Here is an 18,831-nt window from a genome sequence, read left to right as displayed (position 1 = left end):
TAACAAGAGCAAACAGAACGGGGCGTTTTCTTTTGTTTTGAGGTTATCACATATACAGCCCCACTTCTCTATGGTTTGAGTCACAACTGCTGCTGATGGAAAAGACATTCAGTAAAAAGAGCCATCTTTGTACAGTATTTCTTCCCCTGACTAAATTCTCCTATGAAGCAATGATGTGACAGAGATGCCAGAGGAAGGCTGATGGACCACTGTTTTTTTTTTTTAAAGATCCAGAGCAGAGCTTGAGCTAGTTTTACTACTTATTGCAAAATAACAGTTTTACATGCACCCTGTATTAAAAGACTGCGTTATGCATTACATGGATTCACTATTTAGCCAACCAGTCCGAAAACGTATGCTTTGCTTGCCTGCTTGGAGTATTTTGCTTCATGTGTTGACGTTCTGTGGCTGACTGTCTTCAGATAGTGCCTTTGGACTGAGTTCAGTACGTTTTTATATTGAGTTATGATAATCTTAAACTAAAGGGAATGTAAAACTGAGCTCACAGGATTTAACTTGATGTTGAAAGAGTTCCAACTAAATTGAGGCGCAAGCCAATGTAACACTAAAGATGTACAGATACACATTGCGTACAAATGGGGGGGGGTGCACGTTTTGTTTTTACAGTTCCTTGTCAGATCCCCCTCATATCAATAGTTAATACTGTAAGACATGATGTGAAATGTTTATAATTTATATGTATTTATATGAAAATAAATGATCTTTGTACTTTAAGAAAATGTTGTTGCTTCTTTCATTTCCGTTATGGATGGTCTGGAGTCAACGCTGCCTTGTAAAACTATGATTTAATCAGAAAATATGTTTTGAATTTATTTGATGGTTGGATCAGACTGTAAAGGACAATTTCTCCACTAGGAGGAGGTGTTAAACTAAGACTGGAGAAGGTTTGCTGTGTACTATATCAGTGCCTCATGATAAGATGCATCAACTTTTAAAATTAGTTTCTCATTCAATTTGGTTGGGTGAAAAGATTGTTTACTTTACTTTTTGTGCTTATATATTTATACATATACACTTCAGAAGATGTTTTTTGTAACCAGACAAAACCTTTGTATCATAGAATGATTGTGAATGTCCCAGTGTCCACATGTGAACCCTAAGAAACCTTTTTACACAGACTGCTTCCAAAAGTGCACTCACTTAAATACTGACTCAGTGAATATATATATATATATAAAAATGTATATTCGTATGCATTGGCTTTTACATTCGCATGCATTTTCAAAAGCCACATTGTAATCTACTTTGTGTAAATGTTGCAATGCACCGTGAGTGCAAGGTATATCCTCCAAAAATATACTTGCATTTTATTTGTAGGAAAACATACACATAATTTCCTGTCAAATGCCCACGCTCCCTCCTCTCCGTCGCGTCACACCCACGAAGCAGGAGAGTACCCTGACCTGTTTGAGTCCCTCTGCACTAAGTGGGTACATAACGATTACGCCGTCAAAGAGCCCTTGTGCTTTTTATTGAATGACCAAATATAAGAGCTTTCATACATAAAAGGAAACTCATGTCTGTGTGAGCCACAACTACAAATTACAGTCTGTTGCTTTCGATATAAATAAACTGTGTTACATGAGCGCTGATTTTAACCAGTTGAAAGAAGAGACAGGACGGCCTAACCCTTGGAGGGCACGGATGATTGTTCTTCACCATGATGATTTCCAACAGCCCCTGTCTGTCTCCAAGCCTCCCTCACAGGTCCTCTCCTGGTTTACTGTGGCAGAGGCTCTAACTAGGTCATTATCAGGCTCAATGTGTGAGACTGCTCATCACTGCAAATATGTCAAACACGACTGCGGTGATTCAGTGAGCAGGATCTGCTCCTGCTTTTCACCACAAGATACCAATGATTAAAAATGTTAGAAAAAGTCATGTTCTTTTTATGATAGTTTTCAGAGTAATAGTCAACATCTGCCATCCTACTCAATTTTAGTGACTCAATTTGTTAGAAAAGTAACCTCTAGTTTGTCCCATCCATCTGGATTGACAGGCTAGTTCCTTATCTGGAACCTTAATAAAATACATAATTATATGTGCTGTGACTTTTTGCTTTATTTGAATGCTTTTTACAAACAGAAAACTAACAGTAAAAGCATCAAGACTTATACAAATGCAATTATTTCAATAAGATTTTTTAAGAGATTTCATGTTTTTTTTCTTTTCTTACTGGTTATAAGTGACACCCAGCACAAATGGCAGGCAGATCATCCTACGGTTATGTTTCTATAAACTCTCCAATGGAGCCACTATTGAGCCTAGTTATCTGTATGTACATAGCTTTGAAACTTCCACACCAGTCATGTGCTTGTACCTGATCAAATAGGGTTTAATGGTTTAGAAATATACAGTGGGGAAAAAAAGTATTTAGTCAGCCACCAATTGTGCAAGTACTCCCATTTAAAAAGATGAGGCCTGTAATTTTCATCCTAGGTATACCTCAACTATGAGAGACAAAATGAGAAAAAAAAAATCCAGAAAATCACATTGTCTGATTTTTAAAGAATTTATTTGCAAATTATGGTGGAAAATAAGTATTTGGCCAATAACAAAAGTTTGTCTTCACAAGGTTTTCACACACTGTTGCTGGTATTTTGGCCCATTCCTCCATGCAGATCTCCTCTGAGCAGTGATTTTTTGATGCTGTCGCTGGGCAACACGGACTTTCAACTCCCTTCAAAGATTTTCTATGGGNCTATGTGTCATCTCAGTCGACACACCACACACACACACAGCACACACACACACAGAGCGACACACACACAGGTTATGACACAAATGGCATAGTTTCTTCCGAAAGAAAAATATAAGTATGTCCGATAGAGAGAAATGGAACGGGAAATAAACAGTCGTAATGCGATTGGTTTTTATTTTGGTTACGAAACAAAAACCAACTAAATATTTGTCTTCTCGTATTGATGACTAGATTAGATGTATTAGTGAAGGACGGTTATGTAGAGAGATTTATTCTTAATTGTTTTTGGAAAAACTGTATTTCTTCGTGATTGTGCCAGTTGACAGTGTTATTCCTCCGTGTGTCTTCTGTTTCGTACTTGTTGGCCTTTACACGAGTACCGTCCCGGCGCGGGAGGCAGTATCCGTCATATGTCCGCTTCCGATTCCCGCGTAGTGGTATCACCGCCGCGGCTTTTAACCCCTCTTTTTTTTTTGAAAATAATCTTACAAAAAAAAAAATGAAATAAATTTTTGTTAAAGGTAGAACCTAGTTGTTTCATGTAGAATAATAGAATATGATTTGCTTGATGCGTATAGAAGCAGTATGTCACGGCGTATTTTGATTCGTTGTGGGGGTGGGGGGGGTCCTTTTAGATTTAACGTGCGGGGTCGGGTTCATTTTTGTCTCAAATTACACTTTACAAGGAAAAAAACTTTATTACCAAAATCACACGTTAATTATCCCAAATTAAAACTATAATAACAGAAGTAAATTTGTATGGGGTTTGGGGGTTTTGGTCGTCTCGCGAAACACAGAAAGATAGATTGTAACCCTTAAATGAGACATGTAGCCAGGCGGGCCCCCCCTCTCGAAATCTCTCGAGGAGGACTTTCTGACTCGCCGTGACTATTGGAGTCGAGTCACTCCGTTTGTCCGTGTGGAGATATCCCGAATAATGTATCGATGTTTTTGTATTCTGCGTCTATTACTTTTTTGTCCAATTGTTATGTTCATACTGGAATTGTTTTCAACCAATATTATTTGTTCTTTGTCACAATGTTGGTTCGCTCACTAAAACATTTGATATGTAGTTTCTTTTTCTTTTAGACGAAGGTCAAGCAAAGTTAGCGGCGACAAGCTCTCTACATAGGTATGAGAGGATTACAAGTGTCTTAACTTACGAAAGATTGAAGGTTATATTTTGTGACGATTTTAGGAACGGATGACCCGTCGTTTAAGCCAGTCCCGGCCGGGACGTAGGTACAGTAGTTCTAAACGGGACAATTGACTATAATAGGGAACTGGAACCTTTCCGTCGGACCAGGGCATGAAGCGTTGCGTTATTTTCTTTTGATGAATTAAATCTGATCGAGGTGGTCGCTGGTTGTTGTGACGATAGGCACGAGAGATCACTTGACATGGAATATTTGGTAGATACATTACTTATATGTAGTTGTGGTTATTACTTACATGAGAGCAAGGAGCAAACGCGTCTCAGGGGCATGTTAAATTCGGTTTTGTTTAGGTTGTGTCGTTGTGTTGCGTCGCGCTATAACTGTTCAAGTAACAGGCCCCAGGTATCGCAGAGGGGGCGGTCCCGTACGACGAGCGCTTGAACAGTGGGTTTAGGAGACCTGCACCCCGTAGTTAGCCGGGACGACAGGCGGGTACCAAGTCGGAAGAGCCGCGGCGCCACGTCGCAGGGTCGGGCCTACGAGGAGTCGGTCGGTCTAACGAACGTAGGAACAACTGTAAATGACGTGTGGTGGGGGGTGGGTGAGGAAGAGGCTGGGGCGACGTAGAATGCGCGAAGAGTTTCTCGGGGGTACGTTCGCGTCGTAGTGTGCGTCGTGAGACTTTGGCGTGTGAATCCAAGTGGCTGTAGGGTGGTTCAACCTGCTGTGTAAGCTGAGACCGATAAGGTATTTTTTGCGTCTTAACACTGTCAAAACTATCTATTTGTCTCTTCTTTTAGTTTCGAGCAGACGGCCGAATTACTCTCGCCAAACGAGGAAGACTTCGTACTATCGGGAAAAATTTACGACTCATTTTAGTTATAGGAATTTACGACTTTTATGTCTTATCGAAGTCTTTAAGGTCGTTTGTCTGTTACTGCAGTCTGTTTCGTATATGTATACAAAGTATTTATACTATCCTATAAACAGGAGGAAGACTTAGATAGAAACTTTATTTTTTTTTTAATAGTAAGTATAAGGGTCGGAGTCGATAAGGAGTTTTTGTAAAACTATAGTAGTTACAAATGTAAAATTTAAATGTAAAATTCTTTAACATCAAAACATAAGTGATGATGGGTTCGAAGGTACTCACCCAGTTTTTACTTGGGAGCGTAAAAGATACCTTCGAGTACCCCGTTGCAAAAAAGTTTTACCATTTTTTAAAGATTTTTAATATTTATACTTTTTATTTATATTTTATAAGATCACACTTGGTTTTATAGATGATTTATATATGTTTACTAAAAAAGAATGATTTTCTGTTTTTTACGTATTTTTGTGTATAAATAAGATTATGCCCAGAAAAACTCGGTGAATACCTTCTCACATCCCAGGTCAGTGGCACGTAGATCCCAATTTCCGTAAGTCTCTGTACAAAAAAGCGGTGTTCACACTGCACCATGAAGTATTTGGCGGGGAATTCAGAGTACTACGTGTGGTCTCCGATTACAAACGGTACGAGTGTCGCACAACACGTCACAATTCGGCCGGTCGTACTTTATTGTAAACTCGATAAAATTTACGCAGGAGTAATTTAACATTCGACCGTACATTTGCAAGAGTCCTGTTGACAGCCTTTGTTCGTCCTCACTCCCCGAAAAGAGTCCTCGGTACACCCTGACACCACATACGTGGCTCACTACTACCTCCACTGTCATCCCTCCCCCCCCCAGTGAAACATTCCCGGAATACGTTCCTCATCTCTTCCTACTTGTACAGGGTACCGTTGTACTGTAAAGAGGTCTCAACAAACTTATATAAACCCTCAACCGTAACTAGTATTTTTTAATCACTTCCCGGTATTAACCGAGCGAAAGGTTCGAGTTAGTATAAATCACGAAGAGACACTTTACAGATGTACGAAATTACAGTTTTTTCGAAAAGAAAAGGAGGTATTACGGAACGTCGTCCTGGAGAAAAGTGGGGACGCAGACTTTTGGTTCGGGTCAGACGAGACTTAACCAAAATCGACCGGCCGAGACAAGCTAACCTAGTTTGGCGAATCTCTAACAGTGGTGGGGAATCAAATGTGCCATCTTACCTCCCCCCGCACAGACCTTCGCGATTGGAGATGAAACAATAGGTTGTTTGAAGCGAGTGTTTCAACCTTCTGTATCCCTCCAATCAGGGCACAACACTCAAACTAATGGCAAGTCAAGTAGGGGTTGTTTGAGGAGAAGATTGTGTTGCATTAGCCAGGGTGATGCATTGTCTTCTTCCCAGTTCAGTGCTCCACGGTGCGCTTCCCTTCTTGGAGACATCAGTCATCACATGTTATTACAGAACAGTGAGCTGTGCCCTGATCAACAGATGTGCATTAAAACACACACACACTATGTTCCCACTCACAGTGCACTGGCCTCAGGCAGTTAGCGGGGAAACCTGACGTTGCATCTCTCTGCAGACCATCCTCGTGGGGGACAGCGGCGTGGGCAAGACTTCCCTGCTGGTTCAGTTCGACCAGGGCAAGTTCCTCCCAGGATCCTTCACTGCCACCGTGGGCATCGGCCTCACAGTGAGTCCACACACACTTCCTGTCCCCCACACACCCTCCCTCGCATGTTTTCATCTTCCCTTAGCCAATCTTCTCTGGGTCTCTGCTGTGTGAGTCCAGTATCAGTTGTATCCTCCTGTGTGGGATGGTGCATCTTCTCACTGCATGCATTACACTGCCTTAACACTGTGTGTGTGTTTGTATTATTATGGTTAATGATACCACTGCTTCTGAAGACAGCACTGCTAATCAAAGTCCTTTGCTGCTGGATGTTTGCAGCGGAGGAGTGATGTAATGCTGTGTGACATATTGAGGGGGAGGTGCACTCTGTGTGACAAGAGGTAGAAAAAAAGGAGACAAACAGGAAAGATGCATATGGTGCTCATTTAATGTATGATTCTTCCGCTGCGATCACTTTGGCTTTGTGTCAGTGCCATTACAGCAGCACAGAGGAGGAACGAGGACATCTGGGTGGAAGTCTCGCATTATCTTAGGATTGTGCTGGAGTATGATTCAAGCGTCAAAAGGCCCTGGGGAGAAATGCACCACATAAACAGCAGAAGTGTCTGCAAAAACACTTCCATCATTATTCGGGTTATTTTTGTTGCTGTGCAGGTGCTCAGGATAAAGTGCCTTATATGCACTGAAGGTTAACATCCATCAAGCGTGTGGTGGTCGGGCTCACTCGGCGAGAATAAACTTTAACCTTTTAAAGCTTTCTTTGCCTTCAAGCCCTTCTGTTTACTCAAAGACTAGAGAATTGAAGGATCATCTTTTGCCATTTTGCACAGGATTGCACTGCGATATGCACACAAACAACATGACAAACAACATTATTCGTGGTATTTTATTCCTGTTGTGCATTTTTGCCATTTGCCGTAAAGGGAAAAAAACAATGCTGAATTTTCTTGGAAGATAATATATTTTTCCACATCAGGGAATTATTGTCATACACTGATAAATGTAATAAATTAATATGACAACATGCTGTTCATCTGAGAGCGTCATTATGATCCTATTCATGATCAAATCAAGCATTCAATCAGCTCACATGTTTAATCATTATGCTCATGTCAGAGGGGGGGAGCTGAAGCCCCTGGCACGGAGAGATGAGTTCAGTCAAATAATGACATGTTATATAACATAAATGAAATCTGACCGTGGCCACGAGCCCTGTCACCACTGAGGAGTGGAGCCTTGAACACTGGGGGGAGACAAACACTGCAGGAAAGATTCATTTTTCAGACTCACTGAAACCATTTTAGACATGTATGACATGCTCATTCATTGAACAAATGTGGGATATTGTTTACAGATTTTGATAAGAAGATAAGGGGGATCATTGTTTTTATGTTGTGGGGAGGGATGGTAAAGAACAAATGTGTTCTGAAGAATTATATAAAAGAATAGGATCTACTTTTTGTGATGATTGGCAGCAATTATCCTGATATATTTAAAGGAAACATCTTAGGAAAAATAAATCTGGATGAGGTTTGCACGCCATTTTATGCACCAATAAGGGTGTATCCATTTTAAATGTAAATCACGGTAAGTTTATTTAGATTAATAAGTCACATTTCAGGCATATTTCCCTGATATAGCCTATTTAAAGGAAACATGTTAGGAAAAATGACTTTGGTTAAGGTGTGCATGCCATTTTGCGTCCAATAACCATCTTGAATGAATACATCACATTATACATCAAGTGTATTTACACTAATTAGTCACAATTCATGTTTCCCCCCTCCTCTCCGGGTCTCTGCTCCCCCTCTCTGACCCTCCTCAGCACCACCTGTGGCGGATGAGTCGGCCAGCAGTGCGCTTGACCCCCACAGCTGTTATTGGGCACAATGTCAGCCTGAAACACTGCCGGGTGCCGACGTCCTCACGCTCAGTTAACCATCTGCCCACGCCAGGATGCAGAGAAATGTTCCCGCCTGTTTGCCATCACCGCTTTGTTAACTGCTGGTGGATGTAGAGGATTGGGTTTCAAGTTCCGTCTTCTTACTGTGCGATATTAAGGTGTAATTATTTTTATTTGTTTAATCTCTTCCTCCTCTGGGAAGCGCCTGGTGATCATTTTGTGGCCACGCGCAGTAATGCGAGCGGAAGGGGCTCGCGGACACCGGGACTGAGCGGTGGAGATCTCGCGGACACGTTGCGCGTCTTTCTTGGACACATCTCGGAGATAAACTGCGCTTTGGCTTTTTCTCAGCCTGCGCGTCTTTTCTTGGCTTTGAGATGTCTGAAAGAAATACACTGTTGCTGGAAAAGCAGGCTAAAAACGGAACGTCAAAATATATGTTGGAGAGATGCGCTTCTGTTAACGAGTATTATGATATTGCCTTCAAGGTGTGTATTTCCGTCTTTTTGTGTTTCTGTTGGTGGTGCTGCTGGCGGAACAGGTATCTGTGTATGTAGGTTTGACATACATACACATCTGTGTGTACCAGCAGCAACAACATGACTGTATACTCTCCACATCTGGAGAATAATAGGACAAAAACCTTTAAGTCTGCATTTATGCATTGTCAATGTTTTTAAACACCTGATGGTTTTAAATTAAATGACTAAGAAGTCTGTCTGAGCCCTTAAATCTCTCGAGCTAGCTTTGTCCGCCCTAACTGATAAGCAAATATTTGCTGAGGGTGTACTTGTTGCTCCCTCTCATTAAATATGTAACATGAACACCTGCAACTGTTTAATAAAGGCCCAAAGACAAAAGTTAATTGCAGTGTTATCCACGAATATGTTTATGTAGCTCTGACTCACTGTGTGAATAACTGGATGGGCTGGATGGATTGTATAATTGCACATCCTGTTGTTATTATATTGATTAGTTTTGGACGCACACTGAAACATGATGTGAGTTAAAATGGTGAGTTAGAGTGGTTTGAAATATCTTGAATCATCTCCCTGGAGTGTCATGTTGGTTGCAATCTTACCAAAATAAGGCATTGCCCAACATCTGAGTCAAACATCATGATTATTGCATAAATATTGCCTGCAGCACATCCTTCAGCTTCAATTTCCTCTTCAGGAGGGACTGTTCATCTTATCTTATCTTAAGTCATGCTTTGTAACCTGTTGTCCCTTTTCTGGTGGTGGGTCTGCTGTAGGTGATGCTGCTGGGAGACTCGTCCGTGGGGAAGACGTGCGTCTTGGTGCGCTTTAAAGACGGGGCATTTCTGGGAGGCAACTTTATAGCCACCGTTGGAATAGACTTTAGGGTGAGAGAGATGCTTTTGAACAGTCTCACAGAATGGCTCGTTATACTGTTCATTATTCCTGTGTTTGTGTTATTATTCGTTACTATACGGAAACATTTGCCTTATGAAAAACATCCTAATGATATATCAAAAGTGACAAAAGACAGAATTGTTAGTCACGCTGTGGCCCAATTATCACCTTACTTCTGCGGGGAACACTTAGTCATTCTGCGATGATGGCACCAAATGTACAAATCCTCTCACCGATCATTCAACTCCTCAGAACACTTGTGCTGCGAGCCTCTGTTCATAAATGTCTTGGCAGATGCCTGCCCACGTCTCTGTCTCCTGGAAAGGCTACAGCACAGCTCGATCCTGAAGGAGTCACAGTGCCGACAGACCAGCTCCTACAGTGACATATACCACATGCATACACACACACACACACACACACACACACACACACACACACACACACACACACACACACACACACACACACACACACATACTGTATCTTTCTTTGCAGAGATGAAACAATAGGTTGTTTGAAGCGAATGTTTTCGACCTTCTGTATCCCTCCAATCAGGGCACAACACTCACACTAATGGCAAGTCAAGTAGGGCTTGTTTGAGGAGGAGATTGTGTTGCATTAGCCAGAGTGATGCATTGTCTTCTTCTGATGGTAGTGTAGACATCACAGAGTGTAATGGATGTCTGACAGATACATGATCTATATGGAAATTGTCTATTCAAGAGCATAAACGGTTCATCGGGCCACCACTCAAACCAAAGCAACAAGTGCTGCGGCCAGATCCCATTCATAAAACCCATTAGGGAAAGTAAACTGACGCTGGTTAACTTTTACATTCATTGTCACACCATTGAATCGGAAAAATCATTCTTAATATAGAATATATTTCTGTCTTCTACTTATGCACAGGGGCAAAGCTGCTTAGAAACAGAGGATCTGATGGAGTAGTTGATTCAGTATGCTGAGGTGGTGCTCTGTGCAGGGATAGGCAGGCTGTTGTGGCAGCTTGTAACATTGCCGGTCTATTTTCGGCATGCTTCCTTGTAGCAGTTACTCAGCATGCAGGCTCCTCCGATGTCATAATTGAGGGGGGAAATGGAAACCCATAGCAACTAGTGCAGGGGTTGAACCATGTCCATTCTGCCAAGGCAGAGGATTTGGCATGTGGCCGCTTTGTCTCTCTCACAAATCGCAGTGGTTTTCTTTTGTCACTGTGAAGCCCTGACTGCATTTCCTTCAAGCACATGTGTGTGCCTTCAGAGGAAAGGCAGGGGCTGTTTGTGGTGACCTGTCACTGATACGAAGTGATTAAGGAAGTGCTGCAGAGCATTTGTTAGTCACACTTCCTTCATCTCTCTTTGGTGTGTTTTTCTGTGCAAGGTTGAGTTGTGGTTGCGACCTGGCTTGATGCTATAGCAGGTCACATCAAATAAAAATAACCCGCAGCCTCCATTAAACAGAGCGTGAGAGAACCTGTTGTTTCATTTAAGCATGTTGGAGCACGCATGTTTAAATAATGCATGTTAGCATCACCTTGATTTCCATTCACTCTTTCTTCAACATAATCATCTGTACACATTTAGCTTTTTATAACCATAACTATTTTAAGACGATCCTTTCTCTACAGGAACTCAGAGGGCACCCTACGGGGCTGCAGGAAATTAACGGGGGAGTCAGTTGTTATGCTGCCAGCCGTCTTTCTCACTGTTGTGTAATTAAGTCTAATCCCAGGACCTTGCTGTTGTGTGGGTGTTGCAAATTACTTTCTCTGCCATTGTTCAAAGCCACTTTTAGTTGTCTTGTTTCTTTTACCACATGCTGAGTCTCTTAGCTATTCTTAATCTGCGGTGATGTTCAACATTCATTTCTGTTTAGTTTTTTTTTACAGCACTCCAGTCTGTAAAGCATATGGTGGACTGTCAGACTCTCACTGCTCTTCTCATGTTTGCAGAATAAAGTGGTGGATGTCGACAACCTGAAAGTCAAACTCCAGGTAAGATCACATACCTTTACCTGCTAAGAAGATGTCTTCCTTATTAGCTCATTGAATGACAAATAATTACATCCTCCTTAAAACCATTTTCCAATTGACTCATCTGGTAAATGTTTACAGAATCGAAAATCATCTGAAAAGATTTCTCAAATCTATAGTTGACCTAAATAATTGACACCTAAATGACTGTCATTGTTTGTACTGCCATGCAATCAAATCAACGTATTGTATTTATACAATATGAGCCACTCTGCATGATTTTGTGCCAGCAACAAGCTGTTAATCCAAGGCACAAACCTTTCTATCATCATAACCTGTTCATTCAACACTGAGTGGGAGGTGCCACAATTAGATTCCTCCTTACGAGGAAATGCTTTTAATTTGTTTTCCTTGCATGGGCCATGAACATGATTCAAATCCTGTTAATGATTCCAAACTAGACTCTTCCAACATGAGTCTATACTAAATATAGGTGATGGGCCTACTGTACCCAAACGCTTAGTGTTTGGTAAAAAATAAACAGTATTTATAAACCGTATGATAGGATTTCATACATATTTGTATGTCTTATTAAACCAATTATTGAAAAGACTGCACTCTGCTTTTAGAAAACTAGAAATAAAAGTCAGTAATGTTAATTTAGCTTTCTATGTATTTGTCATTACCTTCATGTAATATAATTTATTAATTTAAATTGTATACATTTAAATTTAAGTATAAAATAAGCTCAACCACACAATGTTGAACCAGAGTCAGCTTACATTGCAGCTACTCTGCTAAACTAGGCTATTTAGCTTAACTTCCAATATGTTCATCAAAATTTATGTATCAACTTTAGCAGCTAGCCTTTTTATTGTTTAGTTTGGGTTTTAGCTTATTCCTCTGAAAAATTAAAGTTATACGGCACTAAAAAACCTGTAAGGCTTTTCAAAATGTTCAACCTGCTCAGCTAGGCCTCTTATCCTATTAGCATACCCATTTTAATGTTAGTTGTTTTATTCTTCATGACCAGATTTAGTTTCTACCTTATTTATATGGCATGACACACTAAATTGCCTAAAATGTTATTTAGTTATAGCTATGTGTTTATTTTTCAAGAAAACAACCTAGGGAGTAGCCTATAATAGTACATTTAGCTTAAGCGGCTAGCTGTGGCTAACTTATCTCGGAGCAGCTAATTTGTCTCTTGATGGTTTGGTTTGGTTGAGCTTTTTTCTTTGAAATGGTGCGGTTTTTTAAAACTATATAAAATAAGTCTTTACTCAATATTGACTATAATATATATAAATATTGTCTGCATTTTTGGCTCAGTAGGGAAATATAATGGTATGTGTTCTGCTTGAGTCGTTGGCTGTGGAGGATTTACTGTGGGGATTGTTCATCATGCGGTTCAGTTTTCCCATGCTAGCTGTTGTGTAATTATGTGGTTTGTTACGCAGATCTGGGATACAGCGGGCCAAGAGAGATTCCGAAGCGTAACGCACGCCTACTACAGAGATGCCCAGGGTAACCTTTGATTTGATAATGCACTTCCTCATGCTCTGTGTGTGTGTGTGTGTGAGTGTGTGTAGGAACGGGTAGTGTAGGTAGGGAGGCAACCTGGCTGAGATGTGTAGCCTATAATTTATTATTGTGCCTAGAAAGTGTGCAGGTAGGTGTTAATGTGTTGCATCTGACAGTGTGAAGGTAACAATGTTCTGTTTCCCTTTACAGCGTTACTTCTGCTCTATGATATCACCAGTAAGATGTCGTTTGACAATATCAGGGTAAGACTATTAAATGACTTTCCCTCCCACTCCTTCTCTCTTTATTCTGTCGGTTCATTTTCACTTCCTCGAGCCTCTCAAGCTGAACGTTTCACTTTGACTGGTTTAAATGCAAAGTACCTCCAACATTTTCTCCCAGCCATCTTTGGAAATGACACGATGTTATCAGTTGCTCTGCCACGCATTTCCAAGTTTCAGTAATGGAAAGCAATAAAAGTGTTCAGGGATGAGAGTGACTGAGTCTCAGCATGATTGATTGGAGGATTGTAAAATCTGAGCTCAGGAGCAGGACAAAAATTAAGACTGTACGCGATGGTACTTTTTTAAAAAGGACTAATCTCTTTCTTCTCCCCCCTCCTGTATCTCTTTCTTTTTTACTTTGAAAGGCTTGGCTGACTGAAATTCACGAGTATGCCCAGAAGGATGTGGTCATCATGTTGCTCGGCAACAAGGTGAGCAAAGCTTCCTTTTTTCCGCTCCATAAGAAGATCATGAGGATAACTGGTCTCTTAGCACAATTTTAACACACTCTTATCACACTCAAGCAGACATGTGAACACCTTAAAGCCTCCACTGTGTAGCGAATGCATGAATGTGAACTCTCACTCGCTTGTTTTAACAATTACAAGTGAAGCACAGTCTCAATTGTGTTTGTGTCTCTCTATTGTTTTTTTGTTTTTGTCTTTGAGAAGACATTCCCTCCAGTGAACATAAAGATGGTAGACTGACAGAACCACACAAATTCATTCTAAAGATCTGGGAAGGATAAATTCAATATCTGACACAAAAATTACTTATCATCACTGGCTTTGAGCTTCCGCACTGCCGCTGGTGATACATCTGCAGTCAGAGCTAATATATTTCTAAGCTCCCTCTGGTGGATCAGAGAGGACTCACCTTTCCCCGGGGTCAGAGATGTCACACAGCAGCAGATCAGATGGTTTGCTGTGAGAGCAGTAGGACTCGGGGGCATCAGTGTGTGTGGGGGTGCTCTTCTGCTTGAGGTGGAGTTTCTGACATCTCATCAGTCTGAGAGAGCTCTGGCTCAGCAGCCGGCGGCAGATAAGAGGACGTGCAGAGAGACACGATGCTGCATCAGTGTAGCTAATGGTATGGTGCGTCTATGACCCTCCGTCCTCCACTCATGATGTTGTTTTCCTCTCCTGCTGTCTCACAGGCAGACGCTGCTGCAGAGAGGGTCGTGAAGACGGAGGATGGAGAGAGGCTGGCGAAGGTAATGTATCACTTCTCTGTGTGGTCACATCTCAACAACAGCCACTCCACTTGCTCATCTGATGTTTCTCATTTAGGAATATGGTGTACCATTTATGGAGACCAGTGCGAAGACAGGAGTCAATGTGGAGCTGGCCTTTCTCGCTATAGCAAAGTAAGTCTTATAGCTGCACCCATTTATATTTGTGTACATGAACAAAATCTACTAGATGACTAAGGCTGTCACAAGTAGGACATACAGACTAAAGTTGGCCCATAAACAAGTGTTGATTTGACAGATTTTTTTGCCTGGTAGTTCATTTAAATACAAAAAATGTAAATAAGTAATTTTAGTTCCGTTTTTCTTGAAATGAAGTGTACTGCCATATACAGTAGACTGATATGAAAGTGTGGTTTCAACTTTTGGCAAAAGGTCGTAGACACTCTTCTTTCCCAACATGCCTTGATTTACAACATGAGGCACATAAATACCCTTTTTGTAACATTTATGTGGAAGAATTGGGTGTCCAGCATAGAATCCTAAACTCAGTCCAATCCAATACGTTCAGGACCAACTGGAACTAGACTTTGTGTCAAACTGTATCGCCCAGAGTGGAGGCTGTTGTGTTTTAGAATTAAAACATTACAAAGATGTGCCACTTGCTTTTGGCCATATAGTATATTTCATTTGAGTATTCCATGTAATACAAGATGTCCCTCCAACAGCACACTGCATGTAGCTTTTAAGCTAACAACAGGGGGGAAATCCCTGAAGGATGCAACTGTTTTTTAAATCTGAACATGATTTCTTTATCAGCCAAGTGTCTTAATGCTGAGCTCTGAATGAAGGCATCACAGCAGGTTTTCCTTACAGAAAGCTGGACAGAAGTGACAGGTGGAAAGTCTAAGGAGATATTTCCAAACGCCCCACTAGCCTCCTAAAATGAGAGCAAACAACTCTCACTCTAGAAAATAACAACCAAACAGAGATAGAAATGAAAAACAAACTCTCAAAGGGCTCATACAGAGAAGCCATAGCACTTTTCTCATTACCGAAAACAGCTGCATTGATCCGTAAATCTAATATTTGGACACTTTAAAGGCGTCTTTTATATAGTCCTCTGAAGGGAGAAAAACATTTTGTTTCTAGACCTGTTAAATTGGCACAATGTTCTCTTTTTATATTAAAAAAAAAAGTGCATGAATTCATTTGGATTCATGCTCATGGAGTCATAAACACATGCATTATTATGTATGTTGCATACTTGGGTTACGCTAATCTCCTTCCCTGATCATTTTGATGTTTCTCTTCGATGCTGACAGACTTCTCTCTGATTCATGCAACTACTTTCCTCTAATGATTCTTTAGCTAATATCTTGTTTCTTCCTGTTGTTGTTAAACCGTGATTGTGCATGTTTGAGGCTCCCTGTGGATTTTAAACATCAGCTGTGCAATTTCTGCTTTTGACTGACTTCCGTGTGCACACACCTTTCCTATTGAAAGGCAGAAAGAATCATTGTTTTTGTCACAAAAAACAACTGATTGCACAGCATGTCCCCAGAGCTGTGAAATACAGCAAAGTGGGTGATTTGCAATCGTTGTGTGTATTTTAAGTGCAAGTTTGATTAAATGGTTCTTGCCAAAGGCATTTTGATTAAATCTCAGTACAGATATGAGTTTCTCTTCCTCGCTTGTGCTTTTTTTTTTTTATTTCTCTTCCTTTCTCATTTTCTTGATTTGCTCACCCTGTGTGCTCCATCCCACACATCCACCTCCTCTGTATCTAACTTCCTGCGTCTCTCTTCATCAGGGAGCTGAAGCACAGAGCCACCCAGCAGCAGAATGAGCCCAAGTTCCAGATACACGACTACATCGAGGCTCAGAAGCACAAGTCGAGCTGCTGTGGCCACATGTAGCTGACACTGATCTCCAGGCAGAGACACGCAGAGAGAGAAGGAGGGGGAGGAAGGGAAGGAGTTGGATCGAGGTAAAAATAAAAATAAAGTCTGCTCTCTTACATAAAAGCCAATCCCAGCACCAAACCCGAGAAGCGGACGACCTCGTCTCCACCACCGGGCTTTAAGCTCCAATGGAAAGTGAATCTGGATTGGCAGCCATCCCTTATCTGAAATGTGAATTTGAAACTCTTTGTATGTCATTTGTAGAAATGTGTGTGGTCTTTGTAGTGACAGTTGTATCAAATTACAAGTCAGGAGTTGCAATCAGAAATACAATATCTCCAGGGACACGGAAAAAACATAATTATCTTTCTATTCTAAATAGCTGCAAACACATCATTTGTCGTTTTGGATGGAAACTATGGCACTCTTGTGATTGATGTTTGGACATTGAGTTTCAGTGCAACATTTTCAAACATGAACACACTGTGCTCTAAATGCAGCATGGTTTTCGGCAGGCCTAGGTGTTGTGTTTACTGCCATATAATGGAAATAGATCCTAGCGTTTCTTGGCTCTTGCAAATTATATTGCAACTGGCTGGGGTCAAGATGCGAGTCAACCAAGTGTGCTGCAGGAATAAGTCCGAAACCCATCAAATGTGTTAGCGTTTTTGCAATACGTTTTTTTTGTGCTAGTTATTCCTACTTAACTTTTACAACTCGTAGATTCATCAATGAATCACGCTGAAAGGAAAAGCTTTTGTAATGCAGATAAGGATTTCTGATGTTGAGATCATGGAACCGTGGTTGCTTTTCACTGCTTGAAATTGCATTTATGTTTCAAAAATCATAACAGCTAATGTTCTTTGTGAACATTACCTTGCTGAACAAAAAAAAAAACGTTTGTTTGCCAGCTACCTACAAAAATACTTCACCCCTGCCGCACAGCAGAGAATAAGCCTGCGAGGCGTCTGTTAACTTTTTGAGTTTTATTTGTTCTAGCAGCAGACACTGAAAAACGGAGTTCGATCAAATTCTCACAAGTGCCACATTTTTCATCCTGCAGTCTGAAGAGCCTGACTCATGATTAATGGAAGTTCAATACGACTGTTGGTGTAGATATCGCATTTTGCCCTGCAGCTCTTAGTTTGTTTCCATCCCTGTTTTACCAGGCTGTGAACTGAACCCCTTTTGGCCTTACAGTCTTACCCTTTGATAAATCAGTGTGTTTGAGAAGTGGACGTCAGTCTCACAGTCAGATTGTAGCTCAAATGATCCTGTCTGTTCACATCTGTATTGCTGTTAGGTGGAATAAAGCCACTTTTTGCTGTGTGTTTGTCTGTACATTCAATTCAGGGCCAGTGACACTTAATTTAAAGTACTGTTCATGTAAATGTGCTGGTTGAGCAACCCACTGTCACACCAGGCTTCATACAAAGAGATCATTATCATTACTTTCTCATCTTTTGGTTAGAGATACCTTTGCATGCTATTTACATTTTAACCATCCGCAAAACACGGACGTGCTCGCAGAACTCCCAGAACATTGATGTGTCTCCTCTAAGGATGGATGTTGTTGTGTCGACTGTACCCAAGCTGTATTTGTTCACGCTCCACATTTTGTAACTTGTTTCTTTGTACAATGTTCATTATGAATGTTTGCTTGTGGAATTTAGCTGGCTGTCACATTCGTCCCTCTTCTGAGGCGTCACAGTGATCACAAAGTGCCATGAAAAAGTGCTTTGTTATCATATTAGATATATAAAAAAAAGTATATTTTGTAATGTATTTGGTGTTTTTTATTGAAGTCAGTCTCATCTGTGTGTTTTGTGTGTGTATGTTGGGGTTTTGGAGGGTTGGGAGTGACAGGGTGTGTTGAGGTTAATGAGCCACCGTGTGGCAGCAGCTACCCTGTGTATATTCTAACATGTTGCTCTAGAGATTGTTTTATCAATTAGACAACCTGTAGATTCAGGGTTGTGCTGTCTATTTTATTCCAATATAGAGATCTACTGTTTTTGAAAGGATGCTGAAAATCTGTATAGTGATGTTTTGTAAGTGCTGTGGTTGTTTTAATGTGTTAGGTAAAGTTATTATGATATACTTGGAGGACATTTTCAATTCCCTGCACTGGGCTGCACGCACACCTGAATGCAGCTCACCCACTCGCATCCATGAGTCACACACATTAAGGAGACTTTCTATCCGTGAAGAAAACATAATTACCTAAATCACTTCCCATCAACTAAACTAATAGCAACCTGCTGTATTCATTAGTGCTTACG

At 40.9% G+C, this 18,831-nt stretch overlaps 1 protein-coding gene across 1 annotated transcript; it reads left to right on the top strand.

Annotated features, from left to right (window-relative positions):
- The first annotated feature begins 8,304 nt into the window (after positions 1-8,304).
- Positions 8,305-18,713, top strand: LOC104942889 (ras-related protein Rab-37). The gene is made up of 9 exons (XM_010768199.1): positions 8,305-8,785; positions 9,553-9,663; positions 11,628-11,669; positions 13,109-13,175; positions 13,383-13,435; positions 13,822-13,887; positions 14,613-14,669; positions 14,746-14,822; positions 16,459-18,713. The coding sequence occupies exons 1-9, from the start codon at positions 8,675-8,677 to the stop codon at positions 16,562-16,564; spliced, it is 690 nt and encodes a 229-aa protein (XP_010766501.1). The 5' UTR covers positions 8,305-8,674; the 3' UTR covers positions 16,565-18,713.
- Positions 18,714-18,831: the final 118 nt, after the last annotated feature.

Source organism: Notothenia coriiceps, unplaced genomic scaffold (assembly GCF_000735185.1).
Source record: "Notothenia coriiceps isolate Sejong01 unplaced genomic scaffold, NC01 NC01_scaffold00000339, whole genome shotgun sequence".
Classification (NCBI taxonomy): domain Eukaryota; kingdom Metazoa; phylum Chordata; class Actinopteri; order Perciformes; family Nototheniidae; genus Notothenia; species Notothenia coriiceps.
This window is presented reverse-complemented; position numbering and strand designations above follow the sequence as displayed.